Here is a 26,926-nt window from a genome sequence, read left to right on the forward strand (position 1 = left end):
CCTGTGGGAAATGATTTTCTGAAATACAGTTCTTGTATCTCAAAAACTATTCAAGAAGATTCTCTGTTCTTTCCTTTAAGATTCTCCTTCATTTGTCTCCTCAAAATTAAAAATAAAAAGTAGATAACTGAGTGTTATGCCTTCTTAGAGGTAGTGTAAAATACCTGAGGAAGTTCAGGGATCTGAACAGTTTCACTGTAATTATTCTCTTATATTGCATGTTCTCAACTATTGTCTACTGTGTCCATTGGGATTTTAACCTGAAGAAAAAGAGAAACACTAATTTTACATTTAATTGTTTTTGGAAGATATTTCTGTTGCCCTGGATCATCATGCAGTAAGAACTTTGATCAAGTGCCTATGTCGATGAGATATATAAGAAAGAAAAGACAGTTAAGGCATCCTGGCCATATAAACATCATTTTGAACAAAACTGTAAGCTTTATCAACAATTCCTGGTAGTTAGAACTTGGAATAAAGTATCCTAACTCCAGCTAACTTCTTCTGATAGTGTAATACTGACTTCCTGGGGAAGGCAGGCCCTGCCTGCCTCTTCCCCTCAAGGGGATCACAATCGAAAAGAGTCACAAATGTGTCTTGTCTAGTTGCATACATTCTGAATAATAATGAGGAAAGACCTTTCACTGGTGTTGGGAAACTTATCCTTTCATGCACATAAGAGGAGGGTTCTTTCAGATCTTTATATTCCCCCCCCAAAAAGTTCTGCTTCAGAGTTGAGAATTCATGTCCATGTGTTCACGTATGTGTTAGTGACTTTACTGTGTGTTTTTGCCTTTATTCCATCATGAAAGATGCAGAGAAGCCTTCTTAATGGATCCCCCCAAGTTAGGGAAAAGCCATTTGCACACATTGTTGATTAGTAATTCATCAGTAGAGAGTTTTTTTTTTGAGAATATATAATAAAATGATGAAAATTTTAATGCGACTCCTAGTGTGATTTTCAAGCTGGGAAATTGTTGACACACATTAAGGTCACACAGAAAAATGCACTAAATAAGCAGTATGTTGGGGAGGCTTCATGTATCAGCGCTTTTCAGAAAATACCCTATGAATGAATTATTCCACATAAATGTATTTTCCTCCTAAAGGGGTAGTTAATGGAAAAAAGAAAAACGAACAAACCATGAACTTGATTTGAATCTCAATTTTACTTCTTTATAGCTGTTTGATTCTAATGAAGTTATTTGACCCCTCAGGACTTCAGTCCTTCTCTCTCTTTCTCTTTCTCTCTCTCTTTTTCTCTCTCTCTCTGTCCATTTCTTTACCTCCTTCCCTCTACTTCCTCCTTCTTTCCCTCCCACCTCCTCCTTCTTTCCCTCCCTTCTGTCTAAAAGAAGGTACAAAACCTGCTTCTTAGGTGACTGTTAAAAGGACAAAGTATGAAAGCACTATTTATGTTGAAAAAATAAAACAATCGTTAGTCCCCTCCCCTATTCTACTTCAAATACCAGCACAGTCCTTATTGTAGCCAGGATGAAACAGTCTAGGATGTATTCTGTATTTCCCACCATTTCAATGAGAATATATAAAACATAAACAAGACCCTTTTTATCGTTACTGGTGAGATTGTCCTAACTGCTGTGGACACTGGGACAGTGCTGTTGCCTTTTCACTAAATAATCAGGACTGAAGGGAATTTTGACTTCTCTTTGAGTTTGTTGTTGTTTTGCAATAGTTCTATATCGCACCATCGTCAATTGCTAGTAATTATGCCTTTCTTTTCTTATTTCCTCACTTCTAAATTGTGTCCTTTCTAATCATCATAAATCATGATGGAGTCATACTTTCAGGGAACACTGCTCAGTTGTCGTTTATATGGGCTTTGCATCTTTGGAGCACTGGCTTTTATATGCTCTGACCAACGTTGTTTCAACTTTCTGACCTGGGGTCATACTTTGCATATCTAGCTAAATATACTGTTTTGTATTACAACTAGGTATTTTGATAACACTACTGAATGAGTTCAGTGTTACCGGGGCAGATTTATTTTAATTTAAGGTCTCCAGACCCTTCAAAGGGCCCATAGTTTATCAGTAGGTTTCAGAGAATTTCTGAGACTAGTGAGATGGTATGATTTTTATATATTATGGACATGTATTTTTTGGGGAGAGAGTATCCAGTTTTTAATTATTGTTCAGATAGGTTCCTGATATCCAAATACTTAGAACCTCTGAAAAACAACATTGGGAAAAATTTAAAGGCCCCACCACTAGACCTACCCTCCCAGCAAGCCTCAGGAAGCTAGGAAACTGTGAAACCCCTTTGCCTTGGCTTTCTTATCTATGAAAGGAAAAAATATTCCTGCTTGTAATAAGCATTACACGAATAAGTACCACTATCTACAATTCTACTGTAAAATTGTATCTCTGAAAATGAGTATTCAGCCTTTCTAGTGAAGTGAATATGCTTTCTCTTTGGACCAGAACCACTTTCATTTGGGTTGCTGTTGGAGACCATCTCCTTGAATCTCACATGTCAGCACATCTTGTAGCCGAGCACTTTGTTCTAGATGATCTTTTCATAATATTTGTATAGTAAACAGTCTTGGAAGGGAGAGCAGAGGCCAGGGTCTTTTGTCCAGTATGATAAACATTACTTCCCTCTTGGTAGAAATCAGACAGATTCTCTTGCAGCACATGATAGAAGAGCGAAGTTCCCTAAGCTTGGGGCTGCTCAGCTGTGACACAAACCCATTGTATTTGCTTCAGCCCTGTGGAATGCAGGAGGCAAGGGAAATGGACACAAGCATTAAGCTCATACTGCTTCCTAGCTGCTGTGAGGAACATAATCTTTAATTCGAGAGGTTCCCATCTCTTACCAACATCCATGATGTTATGGCACCCTAACTTGTTAGCTTGTGTTTAAAATCTCACAGTTCTTGACTCACAGTTCAACTCTTGCACAGTTCTTGACACCACTGTTATAATGCTTATAAATCACATAGAAATTCTGCAACATAGATGGTGCCATGCATCTGTTATTTAGGGGAAACTACAGCCCAAGTGCACACTGCAGGGTGGATAGCCAGTGCTGCCAGTACAAGTGCCACCGTCATTCAAACTTTGACCAACACTAGAAGTTGAATTAATTAGCACAGCAATTGTCGGAAATGGATTTTCATTGGTGAGACTAGCGTCTTAGTAACTAACATGATTGATGTTTTAAAATTGACTTTCATTGTGGCATTAAAGATTTGCACAACTGTAGTGGTTAAAATAGCAAGAGATATTCTATCCTTGTGTGAAAGGATCGAAGCATCCATTTGAGCATAGAGCCATTATTCTAAGTCAGAGCAATATTCAAAATATGTACTAAAAGCCAGGTGTGGTGGCACATGCCTGCAATCCCAGCACTCGGGAGGCTGAGGCAGGAGGATAGTTGTAAGTCTGAAGCCAGCCTAGGCTACAAAGTGAGCTCAAGAACAGCCTGACCTGCATAGCGAGACCCTGTCTCAAAAAAAAAGTATGTACCAAGCAATATGTCTGGTTCTGAACAATCAGAAATAAAACAAATGCTGGCCACAATGCTGAAGCAGGTTCCATGTGACCCTGCTACGCCAGATATTAAGGCTTTGGTTTCATGGAGCTATGACTCCCACCATCTTCAAGAGAAAAAAGGAAAAGTAAGGAATCTGAGAAATTGGGTGCGAATGGCTATTTCCTGACCAGTGCAGAGATGCGTATTTAGTACTTGTACAACTGGTGCAGCTCTAACGATTCATACCAGCTACAGCCTTATTGCTCTTAAGAATGGGCTTGATCATCCCCAAAGGGGTTGTTTCTAGTCTTTGATTTGGAAGATTTCAGAGAGGGAGCAAAAGAGACAGAGACAGAGACAGACAGTGATAGAAAGAGACAGAGACAGAGATAGAATAAAAATTAGGGTTTAACTAGCTCCCTGAGAGATTGATGTGCTATTTTGGTGGCTGTTGGCTAAATGTGTTTCTATGTGTAGCAGGATTTGGTCTGAGTCTTGCTGTCCTTATAACTGGGAATCGAGGCTGTGAAAGAGTAGCTACCCCTCACCATCTCCCACGTCGTTCCAGCAGATTTTGGAGTTTACCAAAAAATGTCATCAGGTTGACCCTGACCAAATTGTATCTGGTTCTCTTCCCAATAGCTGCTCTACAAACAAAGAAGGTTCATCAACGAAAAGCTCTTAGGCTGAAAGCAGGTGACCAAACACCAAAGCACCGCCCCTACAACACAGTCCAGTTTAATGGGATATGTAGAATATCCAAAGGCTGCTTGGTGGCTGGTGGACATGTGACAGGTACAGATAGGGAGGGCAGATCAAGTGGCATCCCTGTGTAAGGCAGTATTTCTTCCCACCGGTTCTTGGAAAATTGGCGACAGCCACAGGGCACAGTGAGGAGCAGCATTTAGAGACAGACTGGGTTTTTTCACATTCTCTTTAGTGTCTTCCACCAGTGAAAGAGCTGTTTCAGACAATCGTAGCCTTATAAATAGCACCTATGGACAGAAACTAAAGGATAAACTTTATCACCCTACACTCAATAAAGCCCTGCCGGTTATCTTAGCAGCCCCCACATGGAGATGGGATTCTGTGTCAGCTCACAGTGTGAACACAAGAGCGGCTCTGTACCTGGACATAGACCCAGTGTCATCTTAACAGCAGCTTTTCTCTAGTGAAACTCTTAGGATGGTTTCAGTGCTAAAGGGCAAGAATCAATAGCAAGTGTGCTCGCAGAGATTCAGCTGGCTGCACGAGACAAAGGGTAAACTGCTTTTTATGTGTAATGGCCTTACTGTGGAAATTAAAGAAATGTATCCAGTGGGTTACACAGCAGTGGTCCGTTTGATTGGTTGGAACATAAGACTTCAGAACCTGTTGCTCTCGTCCTGCTTTTCAGACATTTACACTGCAATTTAATTATGGAGGAACCAGGGTTATTTCTATGTCTTTAGCATTTCTTTGCACTGAGAGATTGCTAAACAGGCAAAGGATCTTTGCCATCTTTTTTTATAGTTGTGTCGTTCTTACCGGAATCTGGAGATGCAGTGATGCAGGGCCTTGATTCAGTGTAAAGTTTAGAAGGAAGGAAGCTGGATGAATCTGATGTGAAGGAAAATGATCAGGTTTGATGTGGTGTGAAAAGAAAAAACCCAAGAGCCAAGGTGTGAGAGGAAATGAAGAAGGATTTGCTCTTTGCAATCACGCTCAGCAATATCATGTGGGTGTCCAGTTCTCAGGTCTTCTCTGATTGACCCACATCTGCTATCTTTTCTGAGGACATAACCCTTGCTCTTTTTGCTGTATCTCAATTTCTTCTGCACCAGTGGTTACCTAATATTGACATAATGTACACACAGTCATACCTTAGCATCTAAACGGGATTAGTTCAGGACCGCTTCTGAATGCCCAACTCAGAGGCTATGTCATTCTCTTGTATAAAATGGCATAGTCTCTGAAGATACCCCAACACATCCAAATACTGCAGATGATCTCTATGTGACTTTTATTACCTAATCCCACATAAACGTTATATAAATAGATGTTGAGTTGTGTTGTGTAGGGAATAATAACGTGGCAAAATGTCTGTACACGTTCAATTGAGACACAATTTAGGAGGATATTTTCAATTCACAGAAGGTTGAGTCTGCCACACAGAACCGGCAGATACCAGGACCCACTCTATGTCCACATGTGCTGCTTTATTGACAGCAGATGTTTTGGACTTGTATTTCCACCTCCACTTTGTACTTCTTTGCTCTGAGTATGTGAAATTATTTTTTAAATGCATGCAACTAATTAGGTAGTGTATGCACTCATTACCCAAATAGGGCTAGATTTTTGGTGACATGTACCCCAGAAACACCAGCCTGCTTTAGTTTGGGAGCTGTGAAATAACAAATTATAAACAACGCAAAGTAGTGATTCGCTGAAAAGAACATATTCCAGAGATCTGAGGAAGTCACTTTGGTGTCCTGGACAATGGCATCTTCATGAGTAAAACAGAGGAGGTGGGTAGATTTCAGGTGACTCTGGACCAAGTTGGATCTGGTGGTTTCTGTAAATAAAATTCTGTGGAAACAGAGCCATGCTCGTTCATTTATTTGGCTTTTGCACTAAAACAGTAGAATGCATTTGCTCTTCAGAAAGGTTTTTGAATGGAAATACTTACTGTCTGGCTCTTCGCAGAACAAGATTGCCAATCCTTGACCTGTTGAGCTTTCTCCAAGGTCCCTTTGGGTCTAGGATCTGTGCACAGTGATGTACTTACTTGACGGCAGAAATGAGAGAAGGATAAAGTCAAAAGGACATGGCAATGCAGATGCAATGTGCTGGTTCTTGACAAGCCTTGAATTTAAAGAGGCTGTGTCCTGCGTAGGTTTAATACCTTCACCGTAATCCCTGACTCCCCTTCCATCCTGCTTGCCTCTCTTGCCTGAAGCATTCACAGCTGGAGCTGCCTGGGGACCACTTTGATTGCACATAAAAATCCTGTGGTCTTTCTTTGTGGAGCACATGCTTCACTTGTAGAAAATTCTCCAAACATATCAGCTGGAAAAACCCCTTTCCTTCCAAAGGAAATATTATTTCCCATGTGGAATATATAACCAGTTCGTCTTGCCAGGACAGAAGCACTTGTGAGGAGAATGGGCCCTCTGTGTCCCTGTGTGCTGCTCCGGGCCTCTCTGCGGGCTTCTTCTGGAGAAGAAAGATGGCATCCCAGCACGCAGGTCCTGCACGCGGTTTCACGGTCAGATTGCAAAATTCATGCTGAAATGTCATCGTTACTTAAGTGGTTTAATGGGTAGACTGCGTGTGGTTGGTAGGAATGGCGTGAAGCCCGTGTTAGATGAGGTGAGGTTAGAGGGTGGCAACCACCTGAATGTGTGCGCTCACTGTGTGCATGCTGTGCTTTACAGATGTGCAGATAACTGCAAGAGGCCAGTGAATATTTCCATCAGGAAAACTACAGAAGAATAATGATCAAAAGGCGGGGGATGTAGTTCAGCGGTAGAGTACTACTCTAGCATGTGTGAGGTCCTGGGTTTTATCCATAACCCCAAATACAGGTGTGGGGGAGCAGGAGAAATGGTCGATTATTACAGTTTCTCATTTTGCACATCATATGACCAGGGTATTTATTGATTTCCTGCTCCCTGTGTCACTGGACGGGGTCTGAGGAGGTTCCCCAAAGAAGAGGTGGGTACCTCAAACCCATGCCTCCACCACCATAGAGGAGATTCTTGCACCCTTGTCACAGAAAAACAATTTCAAGTCACATCAGTGAGAGATACAAGTGGAATTATTAGGCAGAGTTGGAGAAGTACATACTTAGAGGAAACAGAGTGAGGGCACATGAGAGAGAGACGGACACCAGAGTCTGTGGTCGGAGATACATATATCTGGTTGAGGAGGCATCCTTTAGGGTAGGTGATCTAAAATGTTTTGCCTGAAACATTCTTCGAACCACTTGAATCTGTTTCTTCATCTTAGATTCAGGTTGCTGTTCTTTTCTTTATCAACTAAGTTATTTTTATGAACTTATAGTACTTTTAAGGGATTTGTGTATGATGGGCCTGGAAGAAAAAAAAAAAAATAAGCCTAGGAAGCATAAACAAGCCTAGGGAGAAAAGGTATAGGGTTCAGATATGGATAACTGTGGGTTACTTTGCTCACGCTCTATGACTAGAGTTTCCTGTTCTCCTTTCTTACCTATGTTTTTTTCTTCTATCCTGCCTCACTTTTACCGATAGTTATAAAAGTTCCTCCCTGATTTTATTTATACAAATACATGCATATACATGTGTATGCTGGCATTTTATTTAAATTTATTTAATTTTGATTTATTAAAGATTTTAGATACATGGAAAATTTGAAGAAATAATTCAGAGAATCCTTGTATATCTTTCATTCAGATTCCCTTATTACATTGATTAAATTAGCTTTACTTTCTTCACCTCCTCCTTATCCCACTTTTCCTTCTCAGACATCATGACCTTCCATCCCCAGGCTAAAAATAACATTCTCTTATCTAACAGTAAAATTACCAAAAATAGGAAATTAATATCAGTGCAATACTCTATCTAATTTGTAGACTTCATGCTAATATATTTAACACACATCATTATTAGTACAAGAAATGTAATTTATTTTTCAGTTGCTTATTGTAGACTTTCTTTGTGCTTTATGGTTTTCCAAGCATGAAGCACTATTTAAAGTCTCCAGGGCTAGATGTATGGCTCAGGGATAGAGTACTTATTTAATTAGGCGCAAGACCCTAGGTTCAACCCCCAGCACCACTCAGATTAACTCAAATCAAATCTCCACATGCTCAGAAGTTTTTGAATACCTTGCTTTCCAAGCCTACACACTGTAGTTAGCAAGTGTCAGTATTTGAGGAAAGTTTTAATGATAGTAATCATAACGGTGAATAGCAGTGTCTTCTCTCCTCTAGGGCATAACTTGAGCCCAGGCTTGAACCCTATGTTAAGTCTAGTTCCTGTTCTCTATCTCCTGTGCTTTCCTGGGCTTGAGCAACCTTGCAAATATGAGACCTCATATCGGTTCTTTCCAGTAAATTCCTATGTGGATGATGACTCGTACCATTTCCTGGGGGGACAATAAACAGTTCTAATAATTGGGCAAAACTTTTCTTTTTGTTTGTCCTCAGGCTCTCACCTCAAGGGTGGAGCTAAAGTATTTATTTGGGAACAAGAGAAACGTGACAGAACAAATTAAAATTATGGCTGTTCAGCAAAATTTGTGTGGGAACCCAGAAGGGAAACACTATTGAATAGAGTGGAATTAATTTGTTCTTCAGATAGGTTTTTAAAAAATTGAAATCCGAGACCTATATAAGACATACTCTTATTTGAGTGCCGTGTTTAAACAGCTGGTCTTTGCCCCTAGTGCTGTCTTCTGTATTGTATTCTCTGCTCCTTATTCTTTCCATTCGCACTGTATAGTGAATTTAAGTTGCACTGAAAAATATACAAGGCTGATATATATTGTGTCATCAAACTTCACCCCTAACGTAGCACCTTAGACATAGCGCTATTATGAGCTCTTTGCAGGCACACATCTTGTCTTTCCCAGGTAAATCCCTGCTCTCTTTAACATGTGTGATTATGGAGAATACTTACTAATGCTGTAGCTTGAATATATCAGTTCTTACCAAAGGATATGTTTGTATTATACATTTTGACTCTCCATACCCTGGTTGCTGGGCATGTGCTGCAGATATATAATAAGGGGAGTCTCTTAAAAATGACTTGCTCCACGTGAGAAAGTTGTAAACTGAGGCGTACAGTGTGTGGTTGGAAGAAAATATCCTTCAAATTTGAAGAGAGTCTAAATCTTGTTTTTCAGTTTCCTAAAGCTGAGAAGGACAGTTGGAAAGATCTAGTCAACCTCACATTTTAAAGTCAAGAGTGGTAGTTCTGGAGGAGAAACGCTGAGCTCACTCACTGTAGAATTTAAGGGGTATCAAGATGGCCAGCACCTTCTAGAATATTCTGTAAATAGACTGAGCACTTGTTATTAGGGGAATCTACTATTCTGTCTCTTCGCCGCCTGTTTTTAGGGAGCAATATGGGGGAGGCAGAGTCCCATTCTCATTATTTGTTTGAGGACAGCACCCTCTGGAGCACGTCCCTAGGGAGTACATAGACTGTAATACAAGTGGAGCCCTTGCAGTTGTGCACAAGGTAACCCTGATAATCATCTGAGCTTACACTTCCAGTAATAATCAGACATAAGAAGTATGCAAAGGAACTTTAAAAGAGCCACACCTCACAGCTGTCTGTCAGCTTCAGTACTTCTGTATTTTCTGGCTACTAACCAGGTGTAGGTATTCTCTTTCTTCTCTTTCCAGATACATGAGGTATGAGTTTTACACTTGTGCCATTATAACTTTAAACTAAAGCTTTGGTATGTTTTAGGTCAAAGGTTCAATAACTTTCTTTTTTACTTGTGATGCATTTGTTCATTGAATTTACAAAAGAACAAATGGAATTGGTCCCATGACATATTTCTTTTATTCTTCATCTTAATGCATATGCAGGAAAGGTCTAAATATGCAAAGGCATGAAGGAATTTATTCAAGAGGACAAGGACCAATAGAAATTTTGTCTGTGATAGTTAAGGCTAAAGAAGTAACTTTCTTTTTCTTTTGATCTTTTCACCTTCCTCATTGATAAAGCAATAAGGGTAAAATATAATCTGACTGCTTATTCTCTACCCAAGGCTTATTTTATTAAGATGTAAACAATTTCTAAATGCATTCTTGGGTATTAAACCTACAGCCTGGTACAAGTGCTGTACCACTGACCTACGTCCTCAATCCGACTTGTGCCTTGGTAAATGAAGCCAGTTAGCTTATCATAGCCTGACTGGGGAACTTGTGGTTGCAAGGCATGCTGGGAGCTTGGCAGTAATATCACAAAGAAAGAGAAGCAAACCAGGGATTCATGGAGCTCAAGTTAAAATTACAAAGTACGGGAAGACATAGCAAAGATGAAGACCCTGTGACAGGTGGTGTACTAGTCAACTTTGCATACTACAAAAAAATGTCTGAAGCAACTAACTTTATAAAACTTGAAGTTTTATTAGGCTCACAGATTGCGCAGCCCCATGCAGGAAAGGACAGCATGGCAAAAGCACATGGTTACATCATGAACAAAAGCACAGAGAGAAAAAGAGCAACTAGGGTTCCCCAGCCCCTTGTAGGGCTTGACTCAAGGACTTCCCAGAAAACCCCGCTTCCCAGATGTTTCAGAACCTCCCATTAACGCCACTCTGTGGACCAAAGCTTTTAATTATAAGGAACCTTTGTGGGCATTCGAATTAACCAGTTAAGTGGCATGCAACCATAGCAGGTGGCATGCAGTTAGAGAACAGGAATTGCCTGCGTTGCGCCACTTCGTGCTGTGGGAGATGGAGGGCCCTGCAGTAGGGTCTGTAGGAGTTAAAGTATAGCATGGCGGCTCCAGCCAAGCTGCCAAGGGCTTACAGTAGAAAGCGACCTTGGAAGGGAGCAGGAATGTACCCAAGTCCTGGAACCCTTCATCATATAAGGTTGAGATGGTCAGGGTTCCATCAGAAGCACTCAGCTCGGGGGCATGTCAGAGCAAGATTCTCATGCAAGGAATGTCTGTTATCGGACTTCTTCAGACAAGTTTCTATGGATCTCACCTCCCACATCCTCTAGAGTAGATGGTGCTGTCCAGAGTGCCAAATGGGGTTTTCTGGCTCAGGAACTGAGCAGGCAAGTCTGAGAGGTAGCCCTTTAATAACTAGTACATGGAATGCCAAGTCTTCTAAGATTAGCAAAAGCCAAGGGGCAAGACAAAATATGAGGGAGGGGGTTAGTATATGAGTTCTATCAAAGACAGTTACTATCTACAAAGTGAGAAAAATACATTGTATTCTGACCTTACACATTATCTGACCAGAGGAAAAAAAATTCTGGATCGTCAGGTGGGATAATCCTTACCTGCGCCTCCATTTGGAGGCCAGATAGAAAATGATGATTGGAGCATCGCATGACACGTGATTAGCATGCTGCATGATCAGGACTTGCAGCACCCTGATTGCTCCTGTCTGAAAAAACAAACAAACAAACAAAAAACCTCTGGAATCACTTTGATCCAAGTTCAAACTCAAGCTTCACATTTACTTGAGGTACTGGGGAGATAACTTTCATGTAGTTCAATTTCATCCTCTTCAAGGTGAGAACCCATTGAGAAAGAATGAATAGATTTGTGTCTCTACTTTCCAAAAGGACCATAGATGAAAATGATTAAATGAAATGCCCTTTCTGACTGTTTAGCCCCTCACACAGTGAGTATATGACAGCTCCTATATAATTTTTAATGTTGGGTTTCTAGTCTCAACACAAGAATAATGTCTAATATATCTATTCGTGCTATAAATGTGCATCAGTTTTTCTTTTTCCCACCAGTGGCCCAGGCTTCATATTGAGCACCAGAATACAGATGTGAAACACAGTCACACATAATAGGCTTTGAAACATTAACTGAACAAATTAATGAAAAGGCAGAGGTTAAACTGCAGTGTCCTTAAACAATGAAAACATCGCTGGATGTCCATTGTTATGTGTGGAAGGATGAGTTCTGTGTAGCTTTTCTTCCATTTCTTTTACTTCCAAAAGCTACATTAAAAACTAATTTGAACCACCCACCAAAAATCTGCCATACCTCACCTCACGCTGCCCCTCCTCTGGAGCTGCCCTGGAGTGCTGCCATGGAGACTTTGCGTGTGCGCTTGGTGTGTAGCTGTGGTATACTGCTTTCCGTCCCGTTAACCTCTGTCTTATCTGTCAAGAGCAGTATTCCCTGTGGTTGAAAGCAGCAATTTACCACCCAAGCAAGCTTGGAGTCCTGTTTGATGGAGCATTACAGAGAGTGAAAGGGAAAGTTTAAACAGATTTGCCTCTCTAATTTCCTGCAAGGATCACAGACAAAACTTACCCTCTGGTAAAATGCTTTCTGTCTGCATTATAATAACAACCATTTATTGCCTCAGCTGGGGAACAAGAGGCCAGGAGAGAATAGCCCCATACTTGTATTTCCCAGGTTCATTTAGTGCCATTACAATCCATGGAATATCATGCTCTTTAAAACATAGAAATTTAAAATTTCTTCTTTCCTAATTGTCTTGGTTATTTTTCTCTCATTGCTGAGACAAAATGCCCAACGCCCAAAATAAAGGAAGGAAAGGTTTATTTAGCTTACAGTTTGTGGAGGTTTCAGTCCATACTTAGCTGGCTCCGAGGCAGAAGATAGCAAAGCAACAAGAGCAAAGGGGGGTGGGGGGAATGGCAGCCGAACAACAAACAGCCAGAGCAAAAGGGAGGAATGGCGGCAAGCAGCTTCTTTTCCCTGCCTTACATTGTAAACAGGCTACCCACCCCCTCAGGGGCATGTAGCTCTCACATAATTTCCATGTCCTCCTCTTCCACAGGCTCAGGATGTATACAAAGTAAGCACCCTGGCTTCCTGCTGAGTCACTTAGCCAAACCTCTAGACTCCCCAAGTTGACACAATGTATCAACCATGACACTAATAGCTTAAAATATTCAGAAAGGCTTTTTTTCCTATGACTGAAAAACATGGCCCTAATTTTTTGTAATTGAACATACAGATGTTAACAGTGCTCTAAAGGAAAAATCTATATTCCTTTTCCTTTGAGGAAGTTCAAGGTACAGTATCAACTCTATGGCTGTTAAACTTCCAGATGTTTGGCTTTTATGTTTATAGTATCTTGGAAAAAAATCTCTCTTATCTCTGGTTTATATCAAAGAACTGAATTTCTATGAAACGTGTTAATATGCAAAACACAATGCAATTGATTTGAGTAACATTGTCTAGAAAATAAGCTTCATGAGACCAAGGACCTGGGGTTATTCACTGCCCTGCCTCCAGCTCCTATAACATTGCAGAACAGGTATTTAGGTTTGTGGTGGTTGTATACCTCATGTTTCTATCCAACAATGCAAATGAAAATGCTGAGGAGGAAGTTTTCAGAATTCAAGCTCCGCACCTCTGGACATGGTGAGACCCGATGCGGTGAAGGGCTGAGGTCGAAGCAGGGCTGCACATTAAAGTGGGGCGTTCCCTTCTCTTGTTCCTCACCCCGAAGGGCTTCCATTAGTACTTGACCCAGATCTGTCCACATTTCTCTATTACATTTCCCTTCCCCTTAGTGCAAACTCTCCTATGAAGATTCATACTTGGCTTGCTCCTGCTCATCTGCCATATCCCAGCGTCAATTTTACTTCTCATTTAAGGCATTCCTTCATGAACTCGGGCACACCATATAGATGTCCTGAGATTTGCTACCTTAGCACCTTGGATTTTTTTCATCAAAGCTCATGTCAAAATTATCATTGTATAATTATCTGAGATTGTTTATTACTTAGTTCCTTGACCTAGACTATAAGCTCCTTGATAGTAGGGATTGTATCCATCTTATTCCCAAGATCCCAGCACCCAGTAATTCCTAGCTGAAGCAGGCACTCAATAAATATTTCTTGAATCAATGAATGATTTAAGGAAGGACAGCAGGAAGCAAGAGAAAGACGGGACCAATAACCAGGGGTGTGATAGCTTACTTAGTATTTCTTCAAATTTGCCTAAATTCTATTGACATTTCTTGCTCTTAATAGACTACTCTTGACCATTTCTTGCTTCTCAAAATGTGTGTCTGTGAATCTATATATTTTTGTATATTTTTGAAGCAAGTGTGACAGAATGGCTAAATTTGTATTTAATTAAAAAAAAACCCTAGAACAAATCCATATTAAGTCACTTTTGATTTAATCATTATTTATGTCATGAGTTACTTAATAAATGAAAGTCTACATTTCTACAATACAGGAATACTTTTAAGTCACATTAAACACTAATTACTTGTTTTGGCCCTTAATTGGTTGCTGAATTTTAACCATAAAATGTGTAAATCAGACACATAAACTTGAATATATGTGTATCGGGGGCCATGTTTTCTTACTTCCGCAAACGTTGTAATAACCTTTATTTAGTTTTTGCCCAGATTTCCTCTGACAGAGCATGGGTGTGACAAGTAACTGTGTGTTTTATGTCACATACAAGGATGCATCCAGGCTGAGCACAGTGGTGCATACCTATAATTTCAGCTGTTGTTTGGGAGGCAAGAGGATTGCAAGTTCCAGGCCAGCCTGGCCAACTTTGCAAGGCCCTATGTAAAATTTTAAAATGCCTGGGCATATGGCTCCATGTTCACTGTGTACAACCCTCAGAACTAAAAATGGTAATAAAAAAAATGGGTCCAGAAACAACCCACTGGGCAAGATGGGGAGTCAGCTTCGCCCGCAGGAAGGTGACAGCGCAGGGAGGGTATGCAGCTGCTGTTGCTGAAGGCTGTGCCCTGGCTCTGGGTCACCAGGGGCCACCAAGGCTTGGATGGGCATGAGGAGAGCAGAGTTCAGAAAGAAACTTGAAAAACCATTATATTAAAACAATTCAGGCTTTATTTATGCACTGCTAGTGTAGATCTGGTTCCCCAGAACGTCACCTTCGTCAATGAAGATTTGTGTTCAGACTATCAGGGAAATGTGCCAAGGAGAAGCCCAAAAGGAAGTGGGAAAACAGAGTGGGGTAAAAACCAAGTAGGGTGCACTTTGAGGGGGGTCCCACCCCGAACGTGCAGGTGCGCTGGGTCATTCCTTCCAGTCTGTCCCACCTGGAGGCAGAAAGCCGCTGGGCATTCACATTCCCAAGAGTCCTGAGTCCATCCTGGCTCCCGGTCATGCACTTCAGCTGTCAGGGTGGGGGAAAATTGTTTCCATTTGCTCAGGGGTCCTCTGAAGGGCTGGCAAGGAACAGCTGTTAAGAGTAAAGTACGAACAGAGCTGAGGAATAAGAAAGAACTGCAAAGACCCAGAAGGATTGGGTACAGTACATGCATCATCAGCAACAGTTCTCCTGGTTAATACTCTTTGAAGTTTAGACTTCCGTTTTATTAACTTCTGTGAAATAAAATCCTCTCTCTCTTTGATCCTCTGATAGTCAGCTCTGTAGGAGCTCCTTTTAAAATCTTTATTATATGTAGCTACTGTCACAGTTAATATTCTCAAATAAATATCCTCACCAGCTACTTTTTCTCAATAAAGGGCCCAATAATTAATAATGAATTATATACTCTGCTTTTCGTGTTACGCTGTAAAACTGCACGTCGGTCAATACCTTGTTAATAGTGAGCAATGGATTGTATTCCGTGCTGCGAACCCTGTGTGGAGCAGAAGGACCACATATTTTGCTGACTCCCTAAAAGGTTCTAAACCACGGGCCATCTCTTAGCTGTCTTAAATTCATTCTCCCTCCTAGATTTATTTAATCTAGTCAAACAATAATTCACAATGGAGGCGGTTCCCTAGACCCGCAGCCACATTAGCCTATGGTTGTCAGCAAGTGTGGTGCATGAAGAGGACTCTTTTACCCTTGAAAAATGCTTATCCTGTCTATCAGTATTAATGGAGGTCATTGTGCCCAGGAGACCTATTCCAAGGTGGAGATATGACCCTTCAGAATCTATTACCCTGTTATATTTAACACACTCTGTAGGAGGCTGGAAATTCAAGCTTGGTTTGGGAACTTCTCTAAAAAAACTCAGTGCCAAGAAGCGACTGGAGTTACTCTTAAAATAAAACCCAAAGGCTATACTTTCAGGGATCACTTATATAGTATGTTACTAGAGAAGTTTCTCTGATGCTGTAGAGTACTAAAATAAAATCCAAGATTTACTCTACTTTTCAGGGATCAGCTGTCTGCCTGCTTTGCACCTTTTCTTTCTGTTTTGTTTTGTTAAATTTTACCTTTCATTCAATAATTCTTTACTGAGTGCCTACTGTGGGCAAGTATGATGGTCAGAGCATAGTAGGGAACATGTATGGAAGTCTCTTTTAATGAAAGCCTTCATTCTTGACTTGGAGACAGAAATTAAACACACACACACACACACACACACACACACACACACACACACACACGAGTATTTACAGTCCATGGAAAGTACTATGAAGCCAATAAAGTGAAAAGAGGGAACAGAGTGAGTGATGAAACAGGTGAACGTGTGAGGTGTCTTTACAGAGGTGCCATATGAGAAAAAGCAAATCCTCTAGTGATTTGGAGGTGGAATTTTCTGGGTAGAGAGAATAATGAGTGTGGAGCTCTTGGTCCAGCAATGAGGCTGATGTGTACAGAAAAGCTGGCCAGTGTGTGCAGAAAAAAGGCAAAGGGTAGGGTGATCATGAAGTCTGAGAGGGTGACAGACACCTGTTCATCGAAGGCCTCAGAAGCCTCAGTGAAGAGACAGATCTTGGAGGATTTAGTAGCGGGTATTAAGTAAAGGGGTGACTTGATCTGTTTTACTTTTTAAAAGATAGCTGTCTCTTTGCTGTTGGTGGTGATATAAGGAGAGGCTGGGAAAATAAAGGCAGCAGGAGACTGCCTGGGGCTGCTTCATGCATTGGAGGGGGTGTAACAGGATTGACCTGGGAAGAGAGAGCGGCAAAATTCTTGCCTCCCCAAGGTAAACCCTTGAGCAGATTATTGAACTCTTTTTAGCTTCACTTTTATTGTCTAAAAGATGGTGATGATATTCATAAACCTAACACATCATGTTCTTTTGAGGATTTGATGCATTAATATTTACTCCATGGAGAACTCTTAGAATAATTTTGTGCAACTAATAATAAGTGCATGTTTACTATTTTCTATTGTTGTTATTGGGTGTAGAAGTGTGAAATCAAGCATGACATCTTGGTTGAGGACTGGGCAGTACAGCTTGTTATCTATGTACAGAGAGTGTTCTAGAGAACTTTCAGTATGTAAAAGCTCTTGATCTAACTTTGCCGCGGTTGACACATGGCAACCACAAGCCAGGATATCACTTACCCTTGTCTCGCTTAGCAAGTACTGACTGCCTCTCTTGGCAACTGCTAGTGAAGAGATGGAGTAGTGCTGCATGGTAGACTAAACCATTTCTAAAATTATTTTTAAGTAGAGAAGTTATCATTTTTTCTGCGGATGAACAAGGTAAAAATGACTGACTTGGAATGAGCGGACATGGTTCTCATAGTTTATGTGTTCCGTGACTGCAAAGTCTATGTGTTCTGTTGTGTGTGCTAACTGTAATGTATAAGCAAGTACAAAAGAAAGGAAGGGAAATGGCTTCTGTGGAACATTGTCTGATAAGATGGTAAGAGTGGTGCGAAGCAGCGTTGGAGGGAATGTAGCTCAGTGGCAGGGGGCTTGCCTATCATGCATGATGCTCTGGGCTTCATCCTCAGCATTCAAAGGAAAAAAAGGAGGAGGAGTGAAAAGAAAGGAAAAGGAAAAGAAGGCTTCAAATTGACAGTGTGAATTGTATCAAAGAGAGGACAGAAAGGACAGGCTCTAATAAAAGATATAGCAGACTTTTTTTACTGCTCACACCAAAAGATTAATGAGGATGCCATTTTTTAAAAAGTTCATGAATGCAGAAACCCATCCCATTAATTCAAAGAAGATACTTTATGGATATTTGGGCTTAGTGACTTCTGATGCTGTAGGATCTGGAACCCAGGCTTGAATTCTGCCTGCATTGATGAATAATTATAAGCATATGATTTGGGGGAAACCACCAACTTCTATAAATTATAGCATCTTTGTCAAAACATTCCACCACGCAATGTTATTTGAAGAATCAACAAAGGCAATATAAGAAAAGAAATCCACTCTTTCCTATTGTGGGTATAACTACCATTAACCATCCAACTCTGAGAAGTCAGGACTCACTTGGACCCTAGTCATCATGCTTTTATGTAAATGACTCTTTCCCTTAAGGTGGGTGTCAACCCCGGGAGAATCTGGGAGTTCTTGTTCCACAGTTCAGGCAGTGAAGTGTGAGTCTTTTGACAATTCATGTAAATTGCACTATTCACTTTAATATCCTTCAAATGGGTCTCCTCATTATTCTTCAAATAGGTCTCTTCCTTCCAGTGGCCCTTTTGCAGAAGAATTGTACATATATTTTCAATTTCCTCAGAAAAATACCTGGTTATGCATATGAATTTGGGTCAGATGTGTTAAGTTACAATTAGCACCATCGTCTTTCCCAGTTGTGGCTATTCCTATTTTCCTTTAGCCATTGTGGGCATTAGTGGAAAGGAATAGGCTTTCATGTTCTTGGTTGGCATGCATCGTAGATTTTGACATCTTTCTGAAATGCACAGAAATTTTCCTGCTTTCTTCACTCTGCAGATAACTGTCAGCATATCATTCCATTCGAGTGAGGGCACCATGCTCTCAGTGGGTATTTCAGGAAGACATAACAAAGTGTCCTTCAGTTGTGCTCATCAGTGTCGCTTTTCTCTCCCCTCCCTTTGTCTCTAGGTAAGTGTGAGATCGGCTGGGCCTACTACTGCACAGGAGCAGGTGCTGCTGCGGCCATGCTGCTGTGCACATGGCTGGCTTGCTTCTCGGGCAAGAAACAGAAGCACTACCCATACTGAGATGGAGCCACTAGCAACAAACAGAGGAGAAGACAGGCCACACGGGCTTGAAGGGGCCAACGCATCCCGCTACTTTCAAAAGGTGGAATAGTGGTTCTAATCCAATACAATGCTAAGGGAATGAAACCCGGTGGAATCATGAGCAATATATAGGAAGGAAAAGTTGCAGAAAATTTGTGGGAAAAAATGGAGCAAATGGAATGATGGAGACAAATGGACCAAAGGTTAAAAATATTGCAGAGTGTTGGGTAATTCTATTCCACAAGTTATTGTTCATGTATATCACACACACATACACAAAGCAAATCTATATATGCAAACAAGGATTTTGTCTTTGTTATGTTTTGTTTTTTAAAGGTGAAGACTTGGGAGACTCCAAAGGGCTAGTAGAAATGATCTTAAGTGGGAAGCGGGGTACCCTGCAGATGTTCCCTGTAGGTGACAACACACCAGAAAGCACACAAATACATGCACACAAGCTCATCCATACACACCCTCCTGCCCCACACACCTGGATCGTCACATGGACTACAGTGGACGTTTAGCAGTGTATTACTCCTCAGTTTTTTAAATATGGATTGAAAATATAGTATTATCACTTTATAAAGCAGCCATTAAACCTAATAAATGGACCAATAAACCACTCTATCAGTATTTTGTGTATCCTGGATAAACTTCATACGCTTGTCATACTTTCAGTGTTTATACGGATGCTTAGAGTTAAGCCTTCATATTTCATTATTATTCAAAGATACGCAGTCTTTCTTGGAGTGGCTTCTGCTATGACATTCTTATGAACGAAAAGGGCAACTTTCTGTCCACTGGAGGAGAGGATTCAACTGAAGATATGAGAAAAAGGAGAGTCATTTTCCAGTTATCAGATCTTGGTTTCTTTTGTCCATTATTGTAATGTGCTGTACCACATTTATTTCAATATTCATTTTGTAAGAATTATAAAGTGCTATTTTGTTTGTATTTGAAAAGCGCTGTGAATAAATTCTCTCTTCGATCAATAGTGCAATGAGTCAGAGCGTGTTAATTCAGTTACCAGAGGTTTTTTCCCCTTTAATTTCTTAAATACAGCCTTTCAAATATGACAGTACTAATAATCTTCCTTTTCTCTTTAAGGGCTTCTCATTAATTCACTCAGTAATTACCCAATCAGATATTGTTCTAGGCATACAGTGCATTAAAGGTAAGACATAGTTTTTTCTTTCAGCTTAAATTCTTTGTAGCTAGAATTTTAACTTTTTTTCATTGGATTTTGATCATGACCCAATTCTTACATGAGAATTTCAGGCCTGTTTTGTATTAAGTTTGAGCATATAGGCAATATTCAGGCATGATTTAGGGCAGTAAGAATCAGATCACAATTTAGGAAGTGTCTGAGATGAAGATCTCCAGGAGAGTCGCAGGGTTGTCACATGCTGTCAGTGATTTGCCACTCCTCCACCTTCTTTGAGATGTCAGAGGCCACTTTACACTACTATTATTTAGGGATCATGGCCTTTTAAGAAAGAGGATCTCACACTCCTACCCCTGGAAGAAAGGTGTGGATTTTTCACGACCCCTCACCCACAGCAATTAGCTCTTTCAGGAGCAAAAATTGCATACCAGATAATGAATGTATTCTTCACTTAAGCAAGTCTGAGTTATTATAGAAAACCCTAAAAATTCAATTTGAATTAGTTGTTGAATTACATACTTTTCAGATCTGGAAATTAAACATTTCAGTTCCTTATACATGAAACTGTGTTTTCTACACAATCTACATATATTCACTGATTTAACTTGAATATCTGAATATCACACTTGCTTCCAGTCTTTTAATCTTTCCAGAGTGAGGTCCATGCTGCTTTAAGAAGAACAGTACAAAAATGTGGCCAGTAAAATTCTGGATTTTCTGAGGCTTTGTGGGTATGGAGAGAGTCATTCTGCTCTCACATGCTTAATCCTCAGTGTGCTGAATGTCATTTGATTGTGTCTCATTGTCTGCTGAGAAAAGGCCTCTCCACTGTGGTTTCCTGCAGAGAAGGAAGATTGCACTTTGCTTCCTCAATTAGCCTATCATTTTCATGAATTGCTGATGCTCTTCAGATCTTTTAAACTTCACCTTTCTGTCAGAATAGTAGTATGAATTCTTAGCCATTATCAAGTTGGACTTACATATGGAATCCATTATGGTCTAATACCTTGGGCAGATACAATGGTAGTACTGTCATTTTCATGACCATGTGATTGGACATCAGTGAGACTGCCTAGAATAAAAAACTGACAACTCTTACATGATACAGCAAATGACAAACCCTTTCATTTTGAGCCCTAGCTAGGCATGTTTTCATCTGTTTTTTTTTTTTTTTTTTAACATGCCCCAGGATTTCATGAGGAGCATCTAATTTAACAATTATATATATTATTTTTCAAATGAAAATCTAGTTTCTGAAATAATAGCAATAACAATCTAAAAGTATATACAAATAATCCTCAACTTAGGATGGGCTTACATTTAATGAATCATTGATAAATTAAAAATATTGTAAATCAGAAATGTATTTAACTCACCAAATACACCAAACATTATAACTTAGCCACACAGCGTGTTACAGAATAGCAGTTGTTTACCACAGTGGTTGCAAGGCTGACTGGAAACTAGAGCTAACCACCTCTGCCTGGCCTCCTAAGAGAACAGTATACATATTCCTATCCTGCGGGAGAGGGTAGCAGAATGAAAAATACAGTTTCTATTGAACGTATGTTGGTTTTTAACCATTGTAAAGCTGAAAAATCATTTGTCAAACTCTAAAATTAAAGTTATCATTAGATTCTTATTTATGCCTATTTCAGAGGGGAGAGAAAGCTCCAAGTTCACAATTTGAAAAAGGCTTTCATGGCTTGTACATGTCAGGGAGGTAAGTGGGAAGTTGACCTTGTTTTTAGGAAGAAAAAATGACACTCAAGTTAACTGATGACATTTAGTTGACTTCCAGTTTTCAGAAAGCCATTTATGTACTTGAGTATAAGTGCTGGGTAACAAGCATAAAAATGGAGCAGGAACACAAGTAATTACCATATATATAATTATTCATATACGAATTGACTCTCAAAGAGGATGTTTCTTACAAGTAAAGAATCTTGCAGGACAAATTAAAAGGATGTAAAGAAAGCTGATAAAATACAACCTTCTGCTCTTCAAAAGCCAACACTAAGAAAAAAGGAAACCAAAGATTAGGAAAAGTTTCATGTTTGACAAAGGGAAGCAGGAAGAGACAACCGATTCTGTATTTTTATTAATAACAGAAACAAAATCCTTCTGAAAGCTATTTTTGCAATCCTTTGTGACTGGAGTAAATTTGTCAGGACAGCCAGTGTTCATGTGCTCTTCTTTGACTCAGGCTTTCTCTCTCAGAGTGGACCATCTCCACACAGTCTTCAGGAGTGAAGACCACTAGATTGTTACAGCACATTCCAGCAAGCGCACACGACCTGGAAGAACTCACCTGCAACCTTGAGAATAATTTGGAGGCTGAGGGTACTGTGTTGAGTTAGTTCCCCCAAGCATGGCAAGGGAGTCCCATGAACCAGGCCATAGCACCAGCACATACATGTGAGGGCCAACAAGAAAATAACAAATTTGGTCCTGAAAGAATTCACCTGTTGTGGAAAGAAGACAGTATCTCAAATCCAGATTGTCTTCCCCCACCCTGGAGTACTGGGCACTGAACCGAAGGCAGTTTCATAGATCTACATCCCCAGCCCTTTTTCATATTTTACTTTGAGACAAGGTCTCCCCAGGTCACTTGAGTTAAAGTAAATATTTATATCTTAAAATAATAGATGTTTGGCAATAAGGAAAATGAGATCATTTGTAATATGAACAGAACAAGGAGAGAGCTTAGTACTGTGAGGCCTTTTGTGGCCACACAAGCTAAATTCTTTCTACCAGCACTTGGATCTGGAAATTCTTCTGCTTACCTACACTTTGACAAGTTTCAGAGTTGCTATTTCTTTGGCTGTGGGGAGGAAATGTTACCTGCAGTATTTGGAGGCTTACGCTGTACCATCTATATTTGATCACCTGAGATATTCAGTTTGACTTACCCAGAAAATCGCTTATGGTTTCTCATATTCTTGTGTTTTTCTTTTAATTACTTATTGCTTTAAGAGATGCTCACTGGTCATTTATTATGTATCAGATACTATGACAGGACCTGTCATTGACATAATTTAGCTGTTATGGTGGGCCTTAAATTTTCCTACTCATTTTAATCCTTTGAAATAAATACTCTTTGTTACAATTCCTTAAACATGTATTAGATCACAGTGCCAATAATAATAATTTTTAAATGAATGTTTAACTTTAACGCATATAAAAATAAGCTTTTACAGGAAAGGCTTTTTATAAAAGGCTGTTTTTCTGCACTTACCTGGAATGAATTAGAATTTGCTGGAGGCAAGTTATTATATGATTAGTCTCCAGGCCATTTTACCTGCAAACTCCTAGTCTTTAAGGAAACTTCAAGACTAAGGATATGAGGTGTGATCAAAATATACAGTGAGTGTTTGAATTTTTAAAGTCTATTACTGAAAAAGACACATTGCCATGAATCCCTGTCAAAATATTCCCCCTCACTTCTAACACACTCATCTCATCATTCTTGCCACTTCTGGAAGTCCTCTTTTGTGAGTGTCTTTATAAGGTGTGATACAAAATCTGATGAATACTGCTGCTGAATGGAAAGGCAGACTCCTAAAAACATTGTGGTGTAGCCTCATCCATCTTATTCATTGGTTGTGGCACCCTGCACCTTCTGGCCCTTCCCCAAAGTCAAAATGAGCAGGGAGGGCAAACGTTTTGAATCAGTGAGGACGTGCAGGTAGCTGTAGAGCACAACTAAAGACACTCATTAAAAGAAGACCTCCAGAAGTACTTCAGAAAGGGGCAAAATAGGATAAGTGTGTTTGGAATGAGAGGAGTGGGGTTTCTTTTTGGAGGCGATGCTAATGGCAATGTGTTTTTTATTCTAATAATTTTTTAATTTAAGCATTCACAGTATTACCTCATAGGTTAGAGTTAGTTATCAGTAATGAATTTAGGTTCTGTGGTTTGGCTAAATATTGCATATATTAATGAGGGCCTCATTGTTAACTTCATTATGTACTAGTTGTGTGAACTTGGGTAATTTTATCTTAGTTCCTTCATTTTTAGATTCTGCGCAATAACCTTTTTTTCTTACTAAAGTTTTATGAGAGTAAAACAAGATAATCTATAAAGATATGTTTGTAGTTCTTAGCATTTGGTAAGCATATGATACTTGTTAATTTTTTTTATCATGATTAATTTTTATTTTTTCACTCTGGAACCCAAAAGGAGAGTATGTGTACTCTAAGTATGTGTAAAAGTACCAAAAAGAGTAAAAGAACTCTAAATTGTACAAAGCATCTAAAAAGATTTGCTACAAAAAAGTATCAATACTTGATCATAAAAGCTGATGCAAAAGATCATTTTTCACTGTATCTTATCCCTGTCTTCAATTCTTCCAAAGACCTATGGCTTATCCTTTTCGTGGAAGCTAAGGAAATGGCTCTTGCCCATTTAGTTTATTTTTTCTCTTATCTACATTGCTTTGTCCTTTGAAGTATTCTAAGATTGAGACTATCTTCTTCCAAAAAAACAGATCTCTGGTCTTCACTTCTCATCAGTTTATTTTTCTGTGATATTTATCTCACATTGAATCACCCTGAAACACATAGCTGTGATTTTGCTGTTGCAGCTGCCTGAGATCTGATACGGAGCTTTCCAGGCCTTTGTCTGTGTTATCCTTTACACGGCTTCCTCCATGTCTGTCCCTCGTCACAGATGGGAATTTTAAATTCTTTTAACAAAAAGAATCATTTCAGTTTGTACATGTGCAAAATGATATGGACAGAGTTTTCATTGAGGCATTTTCAATAATAGCAAAGAGTCTGGAAACAAATTACCATAAATAAGGAATTCCTTAAGCAAATTATGGTATATCCATATATAGAGAAGTACACAGACATTGAAAAGGCAGATTTTCTGTCCTTACATGCAAAGGTCCCCACTATCTACCAAGAAAGAAAAGCAAGATGCAGAAGAGTTTATATAGTGTGCCCAAATCTGTGCAAACATTCCTAAGGAATATATGGGCATTTGCTTTATATACCCAAAATGTTTATGGACAGATAAATAAGAAACAGATGATAATGATTGCCTCTAGATAAGGGACCAGATGGGAGGATGGGACAAGATGTGTTGGGTAAAGCTGCTTAGTTCATGGTGGCCAGGAAGCAGAGCAGGGAACAATGCAGAGAGAAATGAGCATGGGACCATATATACTACCCAAGGCCATGCCTCTGTGACCCACCCAGACACACCCTGGAGCACACTCTACTAATCTGCTAGGCATATCTTAAAGAAGAAAGGAGATCAGGACAAATAATCACATTCCTTCACTTTAGTGCCTTACCACTTCCCTTCCTTTAGCTTCTATGTATCTCCCCCCGCCCCTTTGAAACTCTTCTAATCCATTGTGGTTTCTTCAACTGTCCATGGCCTTGTGTTCTTATAGCATTTGCACTTATGTCCTCTCTACCTAGAGCATTATTTTCAACCCTTCTTGGACTAACTAGACTCTGCCCATAATGAAGATACAACTGAAGGGTCATGGCTGACTCCTCATTTCAAATGATGTGTGCTTCCAAGTAGAACTTCTTGTGACCAAAATTCCAACTAATTTATTAAATATCTAGCTTCTCACTTGAGTATTGTCATTTCAGAGGCAGTATTTATGTCTCTCTTGCCCACTTGGCACTGTTCAATACATATTTGCTGCATAACTCAATTTAATGACCATATTATACCTGAAGAATTTCAGTCATATGCTTACAGTTTGCTTCCTGCTACAACATAAGTTTTTAGTTGGGTCTGTCAATACTGATTGGTTGGATGTTTTCAATGATATTCTCTGGAAGATGACATCACATCTTGATTACTCAAACTAAGGATACAGAGAAGGTACATATTTGTTGCCCTTTGAAATTTAAATCCTAAATTGTCCTCATTTGATGCTCCTAAATATTGTCAAAAACAACATCCAGGATAAGAAGGAATATATCACTTTTTCTTAGTGTCTTTTGAAAAAAAGTGTAGCAGGTATCAAAGGTAGATGCAAGAAGACCTTTAAAATAAAAGTCAAAAGAATTTTCTCTCCAGGCTAGATTGGAAAGGATGCTACGAATTAACTCCACATGGGGAAATCCTACAAAGTACAAAGTCAATTTTTCTGCTTTGCTCCAGTAACCACAGATTAGAAGTCTATGTGTTTATATTGCAAGGACTGTGTGTATTTCATTTTATTATTCCATGGTATCTTAGAAGCCATGGAAAAGATAATTTATGCATAGATGCAGTAACTTCTCTGCATTACAATGACTGCAATTTTCCCCCTACTTGTTGATTACTGAAAATGCAGATACTTAGCTCTAACACTCTGAGGTTATTATTCAAGAAATATGACATGGAGCTCAGAAACTTGCAGTTTGAAAATGTATTAAGACATTGAAAGGTGGAGGACTGAGGTAACTCCATAACAAAGTGTTTGTGTAGCATGCACAAGGCCCGGGCTTGATCCTTACCATGACAAAAATAAAACAACAGATATATTAAAAGGAGAAAGCCATAAGAAAAATACAGTAAATGCACATATTAACCTGATATGCATACATCTAGACCTGGTTCACTCCTTGAGTTTAAAAGTAAGTGAATATTTTTGCAAGTGAGGAATAAAAATGAGGTGGTGATTTTTTTTCCCCCAAGGAGTAGATAGTGTTGTCTTTTTAGCTATATTTATGGATACC

At 39.6% G+C, this 26,926-nt stretch overlaps 1 protein-coding gene across 1 annotated transcript in view; it reads left to right on the forward strand.

The window, feature by feature from the left end:
- The window catches only part of Lhfp (lipoma HMGIC fusion partner), a 231,918-nt gene extending 211,855 nt beyond the window's left edge, over positions 1 to 20,063 (forward strand). The window contains exon 3 of the mRNA XM_013515896.1: positions 18,930 to 20,063. Within this exon, the coding sequence (XP_013371350.1) occupies positions 18,930 to 19,048 (119 nt within the window). The 3' untranslated portion in view covers positions 19,049 to 20,063. The remainder of the gene's footprint in view (positions 1 to 18,929) is intronic.
- Positions 20,064 to 26,926: the final 6,863 nt, after the last annotated feature.

This window comes from Chinchilla lanigera, unplaced genomic scaffold (assembly GCF_000276665.1).
Source record: "Chinchilla lanigera isolate Chin_1 unplaced genomic scaffold, ChiLan1.0 scaffold00030, whole genome shotgun sequence".
NCBI lineage: Eukaryota > Metazoa > Chordata > Mammalia > Rodentia > Chinchillidae > Chinchilla > Chinchilla lanigera.